Source organism: Onychostruthus taczanowskii, unplaced genomic scaffold (genome assembly GCF_017590055.1).
Source record: "Onychostruthus taczanowskii isolate IOZ18803 unplaced genomic scaffold, ASM1759005v1 scaffold61, whole genome shotgun sequence".
Classification (NCBI taxonomy): Eukaryota; Metazoa; Chordata; class Aves; order Passeriformes; family Passeridae; genus Onychostruthus; species Onychostruthus taczanowskii.
The window spans coordinates 6,457,206-6,477,998 of NW_024503790.1; the positions used below are offsets into that span (position 1 = coordinate 6,457,206).

General features: G+C 50.4%; 1 protein-coding gene across 1 annotated transcript; it reads left to right on the top strand.

Moving 5' to 3' along the window:
• The first annotated feature begins 6,278 nt into the window (after positions 1 to 6,278).
• SLC25A33 (solute carrier family 25 member 33) lies at positions 6,279 to 20,255 on the top strand. Its single transcript, XM_041419754.1, has 7 exons — positions 6,279 to 6,450; positions 12,899 to 13,078; positions 15,331 to 15,408; positions 16,433 to 16,533; positions 17,305 to 17,371; positions 18,786 to 19,066; positions 19,697 to 20,255. The coding sequence occupies exons 1-7, from the start codon at positions 6,401 to 6,403 to the stop codon at positions 19,897 to 19,899; spliced, it is 960 nt and encodes a 319-aa protein (XP_041275688.1). The 5' UTR covers positions 6,279 to 6,400; the 3' UTR covers positions 19,900 to 20,255.
• The last annotated feature ends 538 nt before the right edge of the window (positions 20,256 to 20,793 follow it).

A 20,793-nucleotide genomic window follows, 5' to 3' on the forward strand; every position in this document is an offset into this window, starting at 1 on the left:
GCCTTGGTGGTTTCAGGGAGTGTGCACAGCCCTCGTGGCAGAGCCAGGGTGTCAGGGACGAGGGAAAGGAAGAGCTCCTGGAATGACCCCGTGAACCTTGCACAGGAAAGCATGGAAAATGCTGGGTTACAGCCTTGTTACTTCTGGAGTGAGGACAGCGAAGATCAAGACACAGGAAAGGTTGGAAAGGAATGTTTAAAGCTAAGCTAATGACAATAAAAAAGCAGATGTGGAAGGCAATAAAAGTGATGGGATGGACAGCCATTTTCCTGAGCACTTTATGCTGATGTTAGCTAATAAAACAGCAGAGCCTTGGTAACTGAGCTCCTCTCCTCTGTGCATTCCATCCTCCCTTCAGTTATTTAATTCCTCTTCAAAGAGAACCAATCCTTATTTTAAAGGGAAGATTGCACCAAGCAATTATCTGCAAACCCAAGGAGGTGAGAGGTGTTGCTGAGATGAAAGAGACTTCACCCTTGCAGGTATTTTGTTGGTTAAACTGCAGAGTACAGGAACATGGCAAGCAGATATGTGTCACACTGAGCACGTTCCCACCACGATTCTGCTGTCATTGCAGCTGGGGGTGGCAGAGCACGTAGGTGCTGCAGCTGTCACCATGATGGCAGGGCTTAGGTTGGGAGCAGCTTTCACTGTGTCACCAGGGCTTAGACTGGGAACAGCTCTCACTGTGTCACCATGATGGCAGGGCTTAGATTGGGAGCAGCTCTCATTGTGTCACCAGGGCTTAGACTGGAACAGCCCTCACTGTGTCACCATCACACCAGGGCTTAGGTTGGGAGCAGCTCTCACTGTGTCACCAGGGCTTAGACTGGAACAGCCCTCACTGTGTCACCAGGGCTTAGACTGGGAACAGCTCTCACTGTGTCACCATGATGGCAGGGCTTAGATTGGGAGCAGCTCTCATTGTGTCACCAGGGCTTAGACTGGAACAGCCCTCACTGTGTCACCATCACACCAGGGCTTAGACTGGGAACAGCTCTCACTGGGTCACCATCACACCAGGGCTTAGATTGGGAGCAGCTCTCACTGTGTCACCATCACACCAGGGCTTAGACTGGGAACAGCTCTCACTGTGTCGCCATGATGGCAGGGCTTAGATTGGGAACAGCTCTCACTGTGTCACCATCACACCAGGGCTTAGATTGGGAGCAGCTCTCACTCTGCTCCATAACAATGCTCTCTTCACCTGCATTGTAGCCTTGTCTTTAGTCCCCAGCAGGAGCAATGTCCCCTCTGTGTCCCCTCTGTGTCCCCTCTGTGTGCCCTCTGTGTGCCCTCTGTGTGCCCTCTGTGTCCCCTCTGTGTGCCCTCTGTGTGCCCTCTGTGTGCCCTCTGTGTCCCCTCTGTGTCCCCTCTGTGTGCCCTCTGTGTGCCCTCTGTGTCCCCTCTGTGTGCCTTCTGTGTCCCCTCTGTGTCCCCTCTGTGTGCCCTCTGTGTCCCCTCTGTGTGCCCTCTGTGTGCCCTCGCTGGCCCTGCTGACTCTGCCATTCCCTGACACCTGGGAGGGCAGGAAGGAGGTGTTGTGCAGGAGATGTTGCTGTGCCAGTGACCCCCTGGCTGTGCTGGGGCTGCAGTGCTGCTCCCAGGCTGGCGTGCTGCCCTGGCAGGGAAGCACCAAACTGGGCCCTGCACCTCGTAAGCTCCCCACCCAGCCCACTCCCCATTCACCAGATGTTTGGTCCCTGAGCTCACTCCTGAACGGGGTCCAGGCAGCTCCTCTTGCTTCAGCTGCTCGTCCTGAGCCCTGGATCCCTGACTCTCCTCCCATATGTTTCCCATTAATCCTAGTCCTGCCTGCAGGGAAGCTTGCTATGGTGATGGAGGGAAGTTGGTTCACACAGAGGGATGCTGCTAGTTTGCTCCATTGATGCCCTTTTAATTCTCAAAAAAAAATCAGGATTCTTTCTGCCTGTATCTGACTATACCCCCTATATCTGATTATATCCCTATATCTGACAATATCCCCTGTATCTGACTGTATTCCCTATATCTGACTAAAACCCCTATATCTGATTATATCCCCTATATCTGATTATATCCCTATATCTGGCAATATCCCCTATATCTGACTGTACCCCCTATATCTGACTGTATCCCCTATATCTGATTATATCCCTATATCTGACTATACCCCCTATATCTGACTGTACCCCCTATATCTGACAATATTCCCTATATCTGATTATATCCCTATATCTGACAATATCCCCTATATCTGACTGTATCCCCTATATCTGATTATATCCCCATATCTGACAATATCCCCTATATCTGACTGTACCCCCTATATCTGACAATATCTCCTATATCTGACTGTACCCCCTATATCTGACTGTACCCCCTATATCTGATTATATCCCTATATCTGACAATATCCCCTATATCTGACTGTACCCCCTACATCTGACTATGAGCACTATTACCAGGATGTGCACCACCACCAGGGAGATTCCTGTGGTGGGGCTGCTGGCCCCATCCTGGCAGGGATGCCCTCTGGAAGGAGTGACAGCCTCCCACAGCCTCCCACTGACAGCAGCTCCTGGATTCCTGTCCCCAGGTGCTTTGGCTGCTCAGAGTTCAGACCCTCAGTGTTTCCAGGAAGGAAACAGAATTCCTCATGCTCTTGCTTGACTGTGGGGCTGGTTTTTATTTGATGCCAGAAGATAGCAGGGTTGCAGACCCCTGTCTGTTTTTTTGGACTATTTTACCAATATTTCACCTAACTCAGGACCGGAGACAGGTCTGCTACAGGAATGTCAGACCCAGCTCCAGCTGCAGTCAGTGGAAAAAAGAGAAACTGCCTTGAGTGGGAGCTGGACTGGGACCTAAAACAGTGAGTGCAGTGGTGCTGCAGTGTCTTTCATCTCAAAGACACTGGGTGAGATCCAGGCTGTGCTGGTAATGGTTGGGAAGCTGCCAGCAGCTAAAGATGTGGAACAAGCTGGTGACTCCTTGCTCCGGTTTGTAGGAAGCCACCAGACAAAACAAGGCCCAGGAACAGCCAGCTGAAGCCTTTCCTGCTTGGGGTCATGCTGTACTGGCATGGCAGTAATTTAGGAACTTCCCCTGATGTGGCTGCTGCGGTGTCTGATCCGTGGAGGCCACAACGCCTCTGTGCACATTTATCCTCAGGAAATTCCCTAGAAACGCTCAGCAGGCTGTACCAGCAGTGCCTGGAGCACAGAGTTTTCCCAGATCTGGCCTGCTCTGCTGGTGCTTTGACAGTCCTGAGCATGACACAGAACCTGCCCTGCCCTGGCTTCCCTGCTGCACCCTCAGCTCCTGCAGCTCTCGGGGCGAGGGGATGGAGGAGCAGACACATCCTGGGCTGTGCAGCCCCTGCAGCCAGCCCTGCAGCTCTCGGGGTGAGGGGATAGAGGAGCAGACACATCCTGGGCTGTGCAGCCCCTGCAGCCAGCCCTGCAGCTCTCGGGGTGAGGGGATAGAGGAGCAGACACATCCTGGGCTGTGCAGCCCCTGCAGCCAGCCCTGCAGCTCTCGGGGTGAGGGGATAGAGGAGCAGACACATCCTGGGCTGTGCAGCCCCTGCAGCCAGCCCTGCAGCTCTCGGGGTGAGGGGAGGCAGGAGCAGACACATCCTGGGGTGTGCTGCACACACAGTTGTGCCCAGGCTCGGTTCCATGCCCAGGCTCAGCTCTGTGCCCAGGCTCGGTTCCATGCCCAGGATCAGCTCTGTGCCCAGGCTCAGCCCCATGCCCAGGCTCAGCCCCATGCCCAGGCTCAGCCCCATGCCCAGGCTCAGCTCTGTGCCCAGGCTCAGTTCCATGCCCAGGATCAGTTCTGTGCCCAGGCTCAGCTCTGTACCCAGCCTCAGCCCCATGCCCAGGATCAGCTCTGTGCCCAGGCTCAGCTCTGTGCCCAATGCCTCCTGCTCCCGGGATATTCTGCTGCCAACGCCGCTCCTGCAGTGCTCTCTGCTGGGGAAGGAGCTGCGAGCATCCTGCAGCCCGGGCTGAGAGCGACGGAATGGGTGCAGCACCGGGCCCAGCCGTGCCAACCGCGCTGGAGCCGTGCTAACCGCGTTGGAGCCGTGCCAACCGGGCTGGAGCCGTGCTAACCGGGCCCAGCCGTGCCAGCCGGGCTGGAGCCGTGCTAACCGGGCCCAGCCGTGCCAGCCGGGCTGGAGCCGCGCTAACCGGGCCCAGCCGTGCTAACCGGGCCCAGCCGTGCCAGCCGGGCTGGAGCCGTGCTAACCGGGCCCAGCCGTGCTAACCGGGCCCAGCCGTGTCAGCCGGGCTGGAGCTGTGTGAAACGGGTGCCTTTGTCACGGCCCGGGACAGCGCGGCTCCCTGCGCTGCGGCAGAACCTGCCTGGGAAAGGGAGCGTTTGGGGGGGAAAGGGACGGTTTGGGTGGAAAGGGACAGTTTGGGGGGAAAGGGACCGTTTGGGGGGAAAGGGACCGTTTGGGGGGAAAGGGACCGTTTGGGGGGAAAGGGACCGTTTGGGGGGAAAGGGACCGTTTGGGGGGAAAGGGACCGTTTGGGGGGAAAGGGACCGTTTGGGGGGAAAGGGACCGTTTGGGGGGAAAGGGACCGTTTGGGGGGAAAGGGACCGTTTGGGGGGAAAGGGACCGTTTGGGGGGAAAGGGACCGTTTGGGGGGAAAGGGACCGTTTGGGGGGAAAGGGACCGTTTGGGGGGAAAGGGACCGTTTGGGGGGAAAGGGACCGTTTGGGGGGAAAGGGACCGTTTGGGGGGAAAGGGACCGTTTGGGGGGAAAGGGACCGTTTGGGGGGAAAGGGACCGTTTGGGGGGAAAGGGACCGTTTGGGGGGAAAGGGACCGTTTGGGGGGAAAGGGACCGTTTGGGGGGAAAGGGACCGTTTGGGGGGAAAGGGACCGTTTGGGGGGAAAGGGACCGTTTGGGGGGAAAGGGACCGTTTGGGGGGAAAGGGACCGTTTGGGGGGAAAGGGACCGTTTGGGGGGAAAGGGACCGTTTGGGGGGAAAGGGACCGTTTGGGGGGAAAGGGACCGTTTGGGGGGAAAGGGACCGTTTGGGGGGAAAGGGACCGTTTGGGGGGAAAGGGACCGTTTGGGGGGAAAGGGACCGTTTGGGGGGAAAGGGACCGTTTGGGGGGAAAGGGACCGTTTGGGGGGAAAGGGACCGTTTGGGGGGAAAGGGACCGTTTGGGGGGAAAGGGACCGTTTGGGGGGAAAGGGACCGTTTGGGGGGAAAGGGACCGTTTGGGGGGAAAGGGACCGTTTGGGGGGAAAGGGACCGTTTGGGGGGAAAGGGACCGTTTGGGGGGAAAGGGACCGTTTGGGGGGAAAGGGACCGTTTGGGGGGAAAGGGACCGTTTGGGGGGAAAGGGACCGTTTGGGGGGAAAGGGACCGTTTGGGGGGAAAGGGACCGTTTGGGGGGAAAGGGACCGTTTGGGGGGAAAGGGACCGTTTGGGGGGAAAGGGACCGTTTGGGGGGAAAGGGACCGTTTGGGGGGAAAGGGACCGTTTGGGGGGAAAGGGACCGTTTGGGGGGAAAGGGACCGTTTGGGGGGAAAGGGACCGTTTGGGGGGAAAGGGACCGTTTGGGGGGAAAGGGACCGTTTGGGGGGAAAGGGACCGTTTGGGGGGAAAGGGACCGTTTGGGGGGAAAGGGACCGTTTGGGGGGAAAGGGACCGTTTGGGGGGAAAGGGACCGTTTGGGGGGAAAGGGACCGTTTGGGGGGAAAGGGACCGTTTGGGGGGAAAGGGACCGTTTGGGGGGAAAGGGACCGTTTGGGGGGAAAGGGACCGTTTGGGGGGAAAGGGACCGTTTGGGGGGAAAGGGACCGTTTGGGGGGAAAGGGACCGTTTGGGGGGAAAGGGACCGTTTGGGGGGAAAGGGACCGTTTGGGGGGAAAGGGACCGTTTGGGGGGAAAGGGACCGTTTGGGGGGAAAGGGACCGTTTGGGGGGAAAGGGACCGTTTGGGGGGAAAGGGACCGTTTTGGTGAAAAGGTCTCGCTTTTGGTGAAAGTCTCGCTGTGAGCAGCGCTGCCCCGTGCGCAGCCTCCCTGCTGAGTGCTGTTCTTTACCCACAGCGCGCCCCACACACAGCCCGGAGCTGCTTCGCCGGCGCTGTACCCCCCTCAATAACCTGCACCTCGTCCCTACACATTCCCGGCAGGTTCGGGATTACACGATCCTTAAAATCAGTTTATTTTATTTTTTTTTTCCCCCCACTCCGGCTGCCCCGTGACGTCACGGAGGGGGGCGGTCTCTGTCCGCAGTGACGTCACGCGCGGCCGCCGGCCACGCCCCCACCCCCGGCGGCGTCACGCGCGCGCGCGCGGCCCGTTCGGCGCGCGGCCCGGCGGTGACACCGGGAGCCGGCACCGCCCTGCCCTCATCATCCTCACCACCTTCATCATCCTCACCGCCATGGCGGGCGGCCCGCAGGAGAACACCCTGCTGCACCTCTTCGCCGGGGGGTGAGTGCGGGGCACCGGGGCAGGGCCGGGACCCCGCGGGACGGACACGGGCCGGGACCCGCTGTGCCTGAGGGATGGACACGGGCCCGGGACCCGCTGTGCCCGAGGGATGGACACGGGCCGGGACCCGCTGTGCCCTCAGGGCGGACAGACCCCGCTGTGGCCGGGCCGGGACCCGCTGTGCCCGCGGGATGGACAGACAGCCCCCGCCGTGGCCGGGCCGGGACCCGCTGTGCCCGCGGGATGGACAGACAGCCCCCGCCGTGGCCGGGCCGGGACCCGCTGTGCCCGCGGGATGGACAGACAGCCCCCGCCGTGGCCGGGCCGGGACCCGCTGTGCCCGCGGGATGGACAGACAGCCCCCGCCGTGGCCGGGCCGGGACCCGCTGTGCCCGCGGGATGGACAGACAGCCCCCGCCGTGGCCGGGCCGGGACCCGCTGTGCCCGCGGGATGGACAGACAGCCCCCGCCGTGGCCGGGCCGGGACCCGCTGTGCCCGCGGGATGGACAGACAGCCCCCGCCGTGGCCGGGCCGGGACCCGCTGTGCCCGCGGGATGGACAGACAGCCCCCGCCGTGGCCGGGCCGGGACCCGCTGTGCCCGCGGGATGGACAGACAGCCCCCGCCGTGGCCGGGCCGGGACCCGCTGTGCCCGCGGGATGGACAGACAGACCCCGCCGTGGCCGGGCCGGGCCGGGGCCGCTGCCCGCAGCCGCTGCTCCGTTCCCCTCAGGCGGCGAGCGGCGCCTTTCCCGTTCCCGGCCCCCGCGGCGGCGCTCGGTGCAAAGCCCGGCCCGGCGGTGAATGACCCGGTCCGTGCGGGCCGAGCCCCGCCGGGGCCCGCGGCTCAGAGCGGGGCGAGCTGAGCGGTCCCCGCGGCACAGCGGCCTGCAGGAGCTCCTGCAAGGGCAGGGCATGGGAACCGGGCTCGGGAAGGTCCAGTTCGTGCCTCAGGGACTTGTGAGCTGCTGCGTTTGTTGTGTTAAAAGCTACGAGTAACAGCCCTAACCCATAAAGCGCCAACCAGAAACCCTTCGAAAATTAACTTATTGCAGTTATTCTAATAGTAGTCTAGGAAGGTAATTGTATGGTGTAAATTAGGTTTTAATCATCTGTTGTGCAGATTAAGTGCACTTTTGGCCTTGTCCTAAATACTTGGTTTCAGTTTTTTAACAGCTTAAATTATCTAAGTCATAGACTATTCCTAAGTGCTTGTCAGCTGACAGTAGTTAGGAAGCCAGCATGAAACCTGCTGTTAGTTTAAATCTGATAGTAGACCATTGGTTTTTCTGTTGCTTAACAGGATACTTCTGTTTCCTCTGACATGTCCCTGGAGCAATAGGTTTATTTAACATAATATTAAACCAAACAAATCTTAAGTTTTTCAGAGACGCTGCCCTTCTGCTGGTGTGAGTGCTCTGCACTGAGTCCTGTCCCCTCTGCCTCCCCACTTGCATCAGAGCAGTACCTGGAGCCTGGGACAGAAGCTGGACCTGAGTGTACACGTGGAATTTGTTTGGATAGTAACAGCACCCATCCAGAGCTCCTGCTGTCCTCATGTAACTCCTCAGACTATAAATAAATAGGAATTTTAAACTCATCAGTGTTTTAATCTAGTTCTGGGAAGCCAGCATCTTCCTTGGTGATTTATTGTACCCCTGCCTTCTGCAGGGGTCCCAGTACTTTGTTCAGTTGTGGTTTTTGCAGAGAAAGTAAAAGGAGCCCATCCACTTGAAATAATTTTGATAGAGGCATTATTGGTATTGTGATGGTTTTCTGGGAAGGTGGGGATGGGCTGTGGTGTCAGATTAAAAAGTAATTCCTATCTTTGTGTTTGCACAAGCAGGCAGGCCAGCCTTGGATAGTCTGAGGGGCCAGAATAGAATGTTTGGCACTGCAGAGGCTGGCAGTGATGAAATGCACCTGAATGTTGCAGGGTGCTCTCCAGCTGTTGAAATAGATGGTTTCCTATTAACCAGGTTATTCAGGCAGACAGACTCGTTGGCCCTTTGGTTTCTGTCAGTTCCTTTTCAGGCTTCCAACAGCAACAGCAAGCCAGAGTCCTGCTGGCTCCGAGGGCTGGGGAGCTTCCAGGGGCAGCAGGGACAATGATGCCCCAGTTGCACAACAGGCACGAGTGTGTTTACAGCTCAGGGCTCCTGTCTCCCTGCTGAAGTCGGTGCACTTGTTGCTTGTTTTTGTTTGGGAAAAGAGGTTACTCCATGTTGTCTTCCCAGCTGGAGGAATGCTGGTTATTGCAGAGATTTCCTAAGAAGTGGTGGTGTTAAGCAATGTGCTGATGCTGACAAACAGTCTGGGAGATGTTTCCACCTGTGCAGGGGAGAGAAGCAGTGTTCACCTGTGGTCCAGGACTGGGAGCTGTGCTGGGATTGGCTCTGAACCTGCTCCCGGTTCAGGTTCCTGTGCATTCCCTGCCTCATTAACGGTGTGGCAGCTCAAGGAGCACAGGAAATGCTTACAGGAATAGCTACACCTGATAACAACATGGTTAGGTGGAAATTGAGTGGATGCTTAATAACATTAAAGCATTAGGAACAGTCTGTATTGTTCTGAAACTCGGTTTCCTTGGGCATCTGGGAATGCAGAAGCTTGTTTGTTCACAGTCTGGATAATGCAGTAATGAAACATCAAAGGTGGAACCTGCTTTGCTCTTTCAGCTGTGCATGTCATGCTAGAGCATGTGGCACGTTTTAGAAAATCAATATAATATCAAACACACAGCAAAATGTGTCAGGCTGTGTGTTTGATATTATATTGAGCTGTGATTGCTGTGACCAGGCAGCTCCATCATCTTTGTGATCTTGGTGAAGTCAGTGGTACTCTGCTGGAAGGACTTTGTTCTGCAGGATTTCCTTCAACAGTCAGATTGGCATGATATTTATACTGAGAATATAGCTCAGTGATTGAATCTAGGACTGGTGAAGTAAGTCTTAATTAAGATTCTTGGCATCTCTATCTATGTGCTAGTGGGTGCTGAGTTTATTTCAAATGCAGGTCATTGATACTTTGGGGGTGGACTCTGTACAGATGGAAACCTGGCAGCAAGAGAAAAATGGGAATTGCATTCTGATATGTGTGTCCTCTGCATGTTGTTTAAGCATTGTTCTCTTTATGGAAAGAAATGATTTTCCTTCAGCTGTTAATAGAGAGTACATTCTGTGTCTCCACCTATCACCATGTTTGACCTGTTGGAAACACTGCCGTGGTGTTTTGTTTCCAGGGGCTTTCTGTGCTCTTCACTAAGGACAGATTTAGACACTGATTGAGGATTTTTGCAAGGGTCTTGTGCAGTGAACACTGCTTTAACATCTGGAGCTGTTGTTCTGCACTGATGCAGCAAAAAAACCCTGACTCACAGTGTGAAGGCTTGGAGGTTTTGCCTGGATTGCAGCTCACGATTTTCCAAAATCAAATTTATCCTGTTTCATATCCCTGAATGTTTCAGGGTCTCTGGCTGTTTATGTAGGTGAGGTTTCTCCTTTTTTCCCAGATGTAGGCATTTGGAACACCCTAGGAATACAAAGTGTTGCTTTTGTGCACTGTTGTTGTTTTTCAGGCATCTTCCCAGGGGATGATGTGTGGAATTCCCATGCAAAGGAAGATCATCTCATCTGAAAAAACTGCTCAATACATCGAAGTCCTTACTTGAACTATCTGCAGTGTATTTATATTTGGGACATAATGTGTACACCCTGGTGACACTCTTGAGAATTGCTGTTAGATAACAGGGTTTTTTTTCTCGAATGCTCCACTGACAACATAAACTCTGAGCTGCTAAAACTGGTGTTGCAGATACTACCTCGTCATGCTGGGTATCAGAGGATTATATTTGCATTAGCAGAAGTACTTAAATATTAAAGGCTGCATAGATTAACTGGATTATCAGATTAAAAGGCTGAAAGGCAAGGAGTGGGCTGGGAAGGCAAGAAGACAGCTGATCTGGGAGAGAATATGCCAGAGAGGCTAAAAAACTGTGGGGCAAGGAGTCGCTAGACTGAGCAGCTGGTAGTTCAGAAACAGAAAATAAAGTTTCAGTGCTCTGAATTTATGAATTGTTCCTGTCAAAATATTGTTTTAATGTGAAATAAATGGGGACTGAAGACTGAAAACACAGTAGTGGAGCATTGGTAGATAAAGGAATTGGGAATTAAGGCAATCCAATCACCTTGATGAAGTTCCCCCAGACTTGCAGTTGCTCTGGAGGGTGTTGATTAGTCAGGAGTTAATTGCACATATGTGTGTCAGTATTGGATAGACACACAGCAGTGGGGGGACACTTTCTGTTCCAGGTAACGTCTGAGCTGTGGGAGCAGGAAAGGTTTTGCTGGAGGAGCCACTCCTGATGGGCCTCCTCCCCTTGAAATGTCATTTCAGAGAAGTGTGAGCAATGTGAGAGGCTCTGACAAAAGGGAGAAGGATGAGCTGGAGCCATTTCCTCCTGAGCTGTGTGGACCCACGGAGGGCTCAGCTCCGAGCCCTGCTTCAGTCCCCAGAACAATCAGAGGCTGATAAGGGCTGGGAGCCCTGGTGTTTCAGAGCCAGGTGACACAATTCCAGCTGCTGTGCTGAGTTCATGATCAGCTCAGTGCCTTCAGCCAACATTCAAAAGCTTTCAGAGGGATGAAGGCAAAGCTCTTTCCTACAGTGTCTGTCATTGTGCATGTGTGAATTGTCCCTAGTTTAGGTTTCCATCCCTTTCAGCAAGGAAGAGGAACTGAACAGTGCTGTTAAATGATATTAGCAGGCTCCATGAAAGCAGTTTCTTGTGGTGGGTGCATTTGCATTTGAAAAGCACAGTTTGGGCTCCTACTTGGACAGAATCTTGCAGAACCTGAAAGCTGTGGTGAGGAAGTTGTGTTCCCTGGGGCCTGGGGTGTTCTTTGGAGCCTGGAAAAGAACCTGGATTTCTGTGGCTGCACAGCCTGGGTGGCCACACTGTTAATGCACGTGTGGGGGCTTGGGGCTTTGGCAGAGAATGGTTTCTGTTGTATAAAATGCACTGCTTCAGCAGGCAAAATAAGCTGCATTCATGAGCTGGTGTGCCTCTACAACTTGGATCTTTCTGCCATTCTTTTATTGTCCTTTCCCTTGTGCTCAAAAAAAGATTCTCCTACTTGAGGTAGTTATGTCTGGAAGGGGCTTTAGAAAATACCCACTAATGCCTTTATTAATGCCCTTCTGTGGATCTCTGTTCCCAAATTAGTGCATGCAATGTTCTTTAGAAAGCAATGTGGGTTTTTATACACAAGAAAAAGGGTACAGTTATTTTTTAAAATTCATCTCCCTTGAATGGAAAACTACCAAAATTGCAATTTCACATGAACATGAAAGAGATTTAAGTTGTTGACCCCTGGTGTTTTCTAAGGAAAACCATAAACACAGGTTTCTGAAGCAATCACATGCTTTGACACTTGTGCAAACAGAGAAAATATTTCCTAGTCTGTTCAGCTGTGGTAAATGACCTTGCAAGAAACCCGAAATATTTACTCAAGTCTTCCTAAATCCCAGTGTGTTTGAGTAATAAAATGTAGATATATTACCTTTTAGCCAGCCTCAGCATTATGTTTAATCATGAGGTTTGCCAGAAGGAACATTCAATTACCTAAGAGGAACAGCAGCAGAGAGAGAAATAGTTTGACCAGTCACTTTCCAGATCACTGATAAAAATTAAAATTAGGACTCATACACTTTATAGTCTTGGCCCAATGTGCTTTTTTTTGAAGCTCAGTCTGATTGTATTAAGATGAATATATGCCTATTATAGGGCCACGTGTGTATAATATTTCATGTTTGTCCCTCTGTTATCAGAGTATGGGAGGTTCTTTGGGAGCATTTCTGCCCCATTATTCTGTTTGCCAACGCTTCATCCCTTCCTTCTCATCCTTGCTGCTTCCTTCTCTCCTTCCCCCCTAAGAAAAGTTGATGTTGAGTGCCTAGCTTAGTGTATTTTTGATATTTGCTACTTCTGAAGGGAGTTCTTTAATTATAAGTACTGAAATGGTGAAGAATTATATTATTTTTTTCATTCTGTAGTGTCCTAATCCCCAGTGGCTTGTTCTCATCTGGCAGCTTCCTGCTTCCCATAAGAAAAATCCATCCAAGGCTGTGTCTGTTTGAGGACAGCAGGCTCTGAAAGATGGATGCCATGGAAGTTTTTACAGGCAGAACTCCCAAGTGGTGGCAGGATCAATGGTCCCCTGACGCCACGGTCACTCAGGGATATTTGTTGGTGTTGGTATCACCTTTGTGTTTACCGGTCTCGTCCCTCCCCCAGGGCATGGGAACAGTCTGCCCTGCCTGTTTCCCAAAGCCTTGTCCGGTGTGGAATGACAAGAGCAGTCTTCAGAGTGCATTTCTGTGCCGTGCTTCTGCACATCCGTGCAGCAGCCTGTCACATTCTGCCTTCTCTTTGAATTGTGCTTTGCAGGTGTGGAGGAACAGTTGGAGCCATCTTCACCTGTCCCTTAGAGGTGATCAAGACGAGGCTTCAGTCTTCAAAGCTGGCCTTCAGGACTGTCTACTACCCCCAGGTGCAGCTGGGGACCATCAGTGGAGAAGGAATGGTCAGGCCAACGTCTGTGTCCCCTGGGCTCTTCAGTGTTCTCAAGTGAGTGCTGCTCCTCCTCTCATTCACCATTCCCAGTTCCACTTGACTAAAATGTAGTGTCCTGTGGGGTCCTGGGGGCTTTTACCTCCTCAGCTGTGCTGGCTTACTGAGCTCTCCTCTGCTGTTAGGTGTTGTCTTTGCTCATCATTGTTATGCATCAGTCCTGGCTGTACCTGTCTTAGTCTCTGTTAAAAGCCTTGAGTGGTTCAGGCTGCAGTGTTTGATGCTCTAGCTGCTCCCTTTCAGATGTGTGTTCATAAAGAAGAGGAAATGTGAAATTATCTAACAGCTGCTCAAAGTTCCACCAGCATCTATGACAGTCTCAGCTACTGTATGTTAATACCAAAGCACCACGGATTTATGGTCAGACCTCCTGCAGAAGGATTGAGTTTGTTTGGCTGCTTGGGCAGCCCGGGGTGATGCAGAGGTCCTGCTGAGATCAGGTGGCAGGAGTGCCAAGGAAAATACCGAGCAGCAGTGCAAGCTGAATGATTTTATGTAAGGCCAGCACGCCTGGCAGGCTGCCTGGGGAGAAGCTGCACAGTTATATAACACTGGAGTGCTAATTCAAATTCTCTGCAGAGCTCTCTGGCTGGAGTCATTCTGGGACTCTAGTTTCTGTATTGTAAACAGCCTGTTCTCCCCTGCCAAACATTTCTTTGTCTACTCAGAGGTGAGTCTAGAGCAATTCGTGACTGAATGCATAAGGCAGTGCCAGTTGCTTTGATTTTAATGCCCTTTCCTTTGCTATCTTTTCACCTTGCAACATTGGACTTTAGGCAGCTGTAACTAAAGAAAGTGAAAACTTTTGAGGCAGAAAGATCTTAATTCATCCTCTGGGCCCATCTTTTTCTGGGGTTGTCTTTTTAGGGAGAGAAGAAATGGTTTAAAATGGGCCAGCCTTTTAATATATTTATTAAGCTCATTAAGTTTGGTGACTGGGGTCTTGATTTCATTTCACTTCAGGAATTGCTTAGCTGTGTGTATTGTCAGGTTTTCAACCTGATTATTTTAGGTGCTTGAGAAGTGAGAACAAGGTATTTCTGCTGTCATTCCCTTGCAGGCAGCATCTGTGAGGAGCAGATAATGCTATTGATTATGACCTGAGAAAATACAAATGTTTGAAAAATGAGTGAAGTTTAGTCCCTTGGTTTTTACTCCTTCATCCCTTTCTCAGTCCTGATTGTTGCCAAACTGGCCATGACTTGGACCTCATGGTTTGGGAAAATTGTATGGCTAAGGAAGGAGCCATCAGAGCCCTACCTGTAAAATTGCTCTGTGAGTTAAAGGTGTTAAGTATGAAAGGCCTTGACTCCTGCAAATAGAAAGAAAACAGGTACCCAGAGGGCAGGTTCAGCCTGCTGCTTATAGAAAGCTCTCCAGAAGGGCAGGCTGGTTTTGTCTAATCCATTTAGGATTCTGATGAGTTAGCCCAGCTGGAAGCTGCAGTCGTGACTGTTAAGTGACAAAGAACAAGTAGTTGGTGGATCTGTCTCCTTGGAAACACTCAGCCCTGGAGTTTATACAGAAAGTTCAGCTCTGCTGCAGAAAACAAACGTGTTTCAGGAGCTCCTCCTGTCTAATGAGGTTGTGTTGAAATGTGTGGGGAGCACTCTGAGCAGTGCCAGTGACCTGGAGAGCAAACTGTGAAAGGCTGGCAGCTGCAGGGGTGCAGTGAGCGACCCAAGAGCCCGGAGCCACCCGAATTTCTTGCCTGGTTTTCCCAGGGTGAGTTCAGTGAAGAGAGCTGCTGTCTGGCAGACTGTGCACTCTCATTGTTTGTGGTGGCATTGGCACATTCAGCTTTCTTGCGGGGAGAAGCACATCCTTAGGTAGTTGTGAAAGGGAAAAGGATTTTTCTTTTACATTTCTCTGTATGGGAAGCAAACTTCTGAATTGCTTAGATACAGAGAACACTAAAAATATTCTTTGTTCATCAGAGTCAGCTATCATTGGCTTCTCCATGAAACTTTAATTCAATTCCTGACAGCTTTCAAAGAATGGAAATTATAACCTCGTGCCATTTGACACCCATTTGCCTGTAGAGCACTGAATTTTATGGTACAGTGGTTTTTACTCAGTGTATAATTCCACTTATTTTGAAGTATATCTTGTAGATTAAAATCTAACAGCTCCACAAGTCATAGTCTTTGCTGTTATGTAGTTCTTTTGGCCCTCTGCCCAACAGAAGAAGAAACTAACTTTTAACCCAAATCCTATCTTCTCCTTCCCTGTTTGTCTTTTATTTTAAGGTCAATTCTGGAAAAAGAAGGACCAAGGTCACTCTTCCGAGGGCTGGGTCCAAACTTGGTTGGAGTTGCACCATCAAGGTAAATAGTTAAACTATTGCTAAGAACCATGTTTAAGGTGGCAACACAAATGTTGCAGTGCATTTGTGATTCAAAATAATAGGCCATGAAGTTATCCCTTCTGTAAACTGAGATTTGTGTCTGCATTCTGCTCAGTGTACACATCAAGAAGTACTGATAAAAATCTCGTTTACACTTCTATAACACTGGAAGGTGCAGAGTAAATAAGGCACTTAGATGCCAACTATACTTAAGTTCCAAGTCATTGCAAGAGCTGCTTCTGAGCTTGAAAAGGAAGAGAAAGCAGTGCAGAAAAGTCTGTAGGTTAATAATTGCATTATTCTAATGTCCTGCTTCCCTTGGACACGTAGCAGTGCCTGCCTAGCAGTGAGTGGGAGCTGCATGCCAGGGGACAGGGGTGCTCTCTGGGCCTTGCTTGCCTAAATTCTTCTCAAATGAAAAACTGCAGCTGAGGGGGAAGGAGTCTGATTGCTGCCACACAGCCCCAAAAGGAGGGTGTGTCCCTCTTTCAGCAGCACCAAAGTCTGTCCTGTTCTTGGCAGGCAGAAGATCTCTCTGTCGAGGAAATGATAAAACTCATTAGCAGTTTGGATACTGGCAGATATTCTCTGCCTGAAACTGAACCAGTTAGAACCAGTTTTCCAGTCAGAAAGGAACCTCTGGCCTCTTGCCTGGTAGGTGGGATGTCCCCCCACAGAAGCAGGGAATCCTGTTACCTGTACAGGTAACCTCTGCAGCAGGGCTCTGAATCCAGGGCTCTGCTTTTCCATGCAGCCCACTCGTGCTGTCTGCCACACCACGGTGCCTCCCACAGCAAAATATTCCTGCCCTGTGGGTGTGGAGTCAAACTGTGGCACTGTAGTGTAAGGGAAGGAAGAAAACAAAACCCCTGTGTCCATGCAGCTGGAAGTAGTCATGTGGAAGCCTCTTCAGACTGTTGTGGTTTTCAGGGGGCTGGGCAAAGAACAGTAATGGTCTAGTTTGACATTGTTTTACGTTGCTTTTCTTCTGGTTTTCCCCACAGAGCTGTCTATTTTGCCTGCTACTCCAAAGCCAAAGAGCAGTTTAACAGCATGTTTGTGCCCAACAGCAACATTGTGCACATCTGTTCTGCAGGTTCTGCAGGTGAGTGTTTGTAATTCCAGGAACTGAGGCCAGTGTCTGGCAGGTGCTGAAAATGTGCCCTTAATCTGAGGTGGTACATGCCAAACCCCAGGAGTTTGCTAGCTCCTAGCTCTCCTTCTCTGCAGAGGAACTGTCTTTCTGTGCAGCATGGAGATATTTCTAGATTGTTGTTTACTAATTTAGGATGTTTTTTCCAAATGCAATGCTCTGGTCATGTCTCTTAATGCAAGGAAAAAATATGAGTAAACACCATTCAACTTCTGATACTGCTTTTGCCAAATTGTTTCAGGATGTTGTATTTTTCCTACCAGGCTGGGAAAAATAGTTTGTTCTTGTTGGAAAAATACTGCAGAAGAGCTCCCCTAGTTCAATCATCAGTCACCAGAGTGGTCACTAAAAATAATCATTCCCAAAGTAAGCTCTTAATTAGGGGTGGGTTCTGTTAATGAGCAGCTCAATGGCACCACCTACAGCCCTGGGGAGCACGAGTCCAGTTCAGGTTTGTGTCCCCACGGGTTTCCTTGGAGCTGGAATTCCAAATCCAGCCAATAAGGAAGGGATCTTGTCTGCAACAGCCTTTAGGAGCATGACACACATATTAAAATAGGTGCAAAAAGGAAAAATGCATGGGTTGATGTTTCCTGAATTTTAACATGAAGTTGGAAGCTGTGCACCTGTGTGGCTTTTGAAAGTGTCTCACTGCACAGGGTGTGAGGTTCATGGCAATACAATGGCCTGGCTTCAGCTGCACTTGTGGTCGTGTTTTTTCAGCCTTTATCACAAATTCCCTGATGAACCCTATATGGATGGTGAAAACAAGAATGCAGCTGGAACGGAAGTGAGTGACTGATGGGGTAATGGGAGCCTCTGGGGGGCCACAGGAGCCTCTGGAAAACTGACCCCTTGTGGTTTTACTCATGGCTCTTTGTATTTTGGTAGATCTTCCCAGTTTTTCCCTGACTCTCAGTTCCACCTGTCAAGCCATGTTTCTGTGTGGTCAGACTAAAGGTTCATGTTCTGTGTGTCTTTCTTCAGTTTGATGCACAGACTGTTGAGAAGGATGTGGGAGTTGCCTTGGGTGCTGGGTGAGGTTCAGCCTCTGGTTTCACTGTAAATCTTTAGGTTAGCATAGCATTATTTTTCTCTCTGCTGCTTACAGAATCCCCTGTAGTTCTGGGGTTGAAGATGAGGATAAATATGTTGAGGACAAAAGATTATGATACAGCAGTGGTAGAAGCTGTGGAAGGACCATGAGAGCTCATGTGGGAGGCTGAGCATGAGGGTGGAGTGTGTCCCTTTTGGCAGCATCACCTGCATTGGTCCCAGTTACTGCAGCATCACCTGCACTGGTCCCAGTTACTGCAGCATCACCTGCACTGGTCCCAGTTACTGCAGCATCACCTGCACTGGTCCCAGGTCACACAGGGGTGTGTTACTGCAGCAGCAAGGTCACTGATCCCAGATCAGACAGGTGGGGTACTCAAGAGGCTGTAACAGAAAGGGTGCTGCCTTCAAATTGGGATGAACACACAGCAGTTTATTTCATAAAACTTCCTGCAGGCAATAAGGATCTGCAATGATTTAATGTTCTTTTGCCTCCTTCACCATGGTGTTACTGTTAACCACACATCCAGACGACACAGGGAATTTGACAGCAATTTCTTTTAGTTGAATGCTTCACAGTCACTGGTGGATATCAAAGCAATAAGGGACTCTGCTAATAACCTGACTGCTTAAATGGAAATTCCTTCCTGCAAGGACATGCTAGGTCAGATAAAAACGATCTTATAAGGCACGACAACTTTATAAATAATTTATAAGACTTAATTCCAGAATTTTGCAGCGTGGCACCTTTGAACTGAGTGCTGCCTCTTAAAATGAAGGATCATGTCTCATGCAGCAGACTTCTGTCTCTTGGCCTGCTGAAGATGCTTTAAATGGAATCACCAGTTTGACACAAAGCCGTGTGTCTTCAGTGCTTATTGTCTTTTAAGGCCTTGGTGTGAACTGTGACAGAATTAATTGAACTTGAGCTGAAGGAATTATGAGTATATATTAGTGAAGTAGCAAAGCCAAGTGTGCACTCTTAGCACTGTAGTCCTGCTCTGTGCAGCCTTCCTAGGAGAATTTTGGAGTAAAACTTAGAGAACCATTTCCATAGTTATAAAAAGTATTGAAAGCCATAAGGGTTTTTTTTTAATATTAATTCTTTTTCTTGACTCATGATATGCTCTGTTCTGTTTGTTTTGTAGAGTGAGGGGCTCCAAACCAATGAATGCTTTGCAGTGTGCTAGATATGTTTACCAGACAGAAGGTGTCCGTGGTTTCTATAGGGGGCTGACTGCCTCCTATGCAGGGATTTCTGAGACCATTATCTGCTTTGCTATTTATGAAAGTTTAAAAAAGCACTTAAAGGAAGTCCAGCTGCCCCCTTCTTCTAACGGGACCGAGAGGACCTCGACAAGCTTCTTTGGACTGATGGTTGCTGCTGCTGTTTCCAAGGGCTGTGCCTCCTGTATTGCTTATCCTCACGGTATGTTAACCCTTCCATTTGTGAGTGCACTACAACAGCTGTTGTCTGGAATCCAAGACAAATGCAGGGTCTAGGGCTGTAAAACCCTTAGTTGTTTGAAGGGCCAAATGCATGTTACTTTGGCTTCTGCACTGGCATTTTCAGTACTGGTCCCACTGCTCCTAGTTAGACATGTGGTTGGTGGCTGGGACTTGCTAGTTCAAAAACAACTCAAAAGCCACCAAAAAACTGATTGCCTAATGGTGCTGTTCTAACTAGGAACCTCAGCTGGGTAAATACCCACAGCCTCTGGGATTCTGTGGTCAGGTTGTGGGAACACTTGGGGACTGAACAGTGTTAGTCTTTGTGGATAGATGTGAATGACATGGTTGTGTAGAAGGAGCAATATTGATTATGTGAGCATCAGTAAAGCATTTAGATCTGTATTAGCTTCAATGAGCCAATCATTCATTTATTCCACATGAAAGAGAGCTCCTCTTTAGCTCTTCCTCTTGCCTGAAGGGTTCCATGGCTGGGTGTGCTGGCTGGCAGCTGGTCCAGAAGGTTTCCGTGTCGCCGGGGTTGGAGCCCAGCAGCTTTCCTGGCGCTGGCCCGTCTGGTAACTGTGGGCTCTGCTTCCCTGTCGTGCAGAGGTGATCCGGACACGGCTGCGAGAGGAGGGCACCAAGTACAAGGCTTTCATCCAGACGGCGCGGCTGGTGGCGCGGGAGGAGGGATACCTGGCCTTCTACAGAGGACTCTTTGCCCAGCTCATCCGGCAGATTCCAAACACAGCCATTGTCCTGTCCACCTACGAGCTGATCGTGTACCTCTTAGAAGACCACGCAAAGTAGCAGAGCCAAGGTTCCTGTTACAGACTGAAGACCAATTTCCTCATTGAACAAATAGTCCTGTAAGAGACTGGTGCAGGTGGCAGTGCTGGTGGAAACACTACAAGTCTGTGACCATCTGTGGATATTTCCTTTTGGACTCATGCTTTCTAAAAGGTCTCAAGTCGTTAATGTTAATAGTTAATTATAATTTTTTTTTAACTTGATAATTAATCTACTACTAAATTAAATTACAGTATTTAATTTAATTATATGTTTGTCCTTTTCCTGAAGCACAGCCATATGTGGTCAAGGAATGTACCTCATACTATCAAGTGATCTCTTGGACTGATGTTCATTAAAACTGTATTAAACCAGGAGAACTGGCTTGGACATTTGAAACTGTCTTCTTACAACTGGGCCATATTGCTTTTGAGCACTCTAAGAGCTTAAGTACCCAAATAAGTTTGAGAGTAGTTGTGGTTTTTTCAGGGTGCATCGTGCACTGCTGTGTGAACACCCTGGGGTGTTCAAGTAGGACAAACTTGTTTCTCTGTTTTGAGGGTATGAACTGAGCATCTCTTAGAAAAGCCACTTGCACTGGCAGTATGATGGTGGGAGGCTTTTAGTAAGAATGTAATTACAGTTCTGTGTGCCCTGTGCATTTGGGATGCATGGTTGTGGCACTGGGTATGAACAGATCTGTCGTGCTTTTAGACCTGGCTTTGGTGCAGGCCTGGGAGCATAAGGACAGTCAGTGACTGTGGAAGTTCCATGAGAGAAAGCTTGTCAACAGTTCTCATGATACAATTCTTACCTTTCACTTATAAATCAAATATCCTGCATACTTTGAGATTAGTTATTTCAAAAACATTGGAATGTGCTTTCATTTTAATTGTCTTTACCCCGTTGTATTGC

Bases quoted from the DNA above. Each gene is read 5' to 3' on its own strand.
- SLC25A33 (XM_041419754.1), top strand. From the start codon at position 6,401: ATGGCGGGCGGCCCGCAGGAGAACACCCTGCTGCACCTCTTCGCCGGG. The intron at 6,451-12,898 runs GTGAGTGCGGGG...TGTGCTTTGCAG, and splicing joins CTGCACCTCTTCGCCGGGGG to GTGTGGAGGAACAGTTGGAG. The intron at 19,067-19,696 runs GTATGTTAACCC...CCTGTCGTGCAG, and splicing joins CTGTATTGCTTATCCTCACG to AGGTGATCCGGACACGGCTG.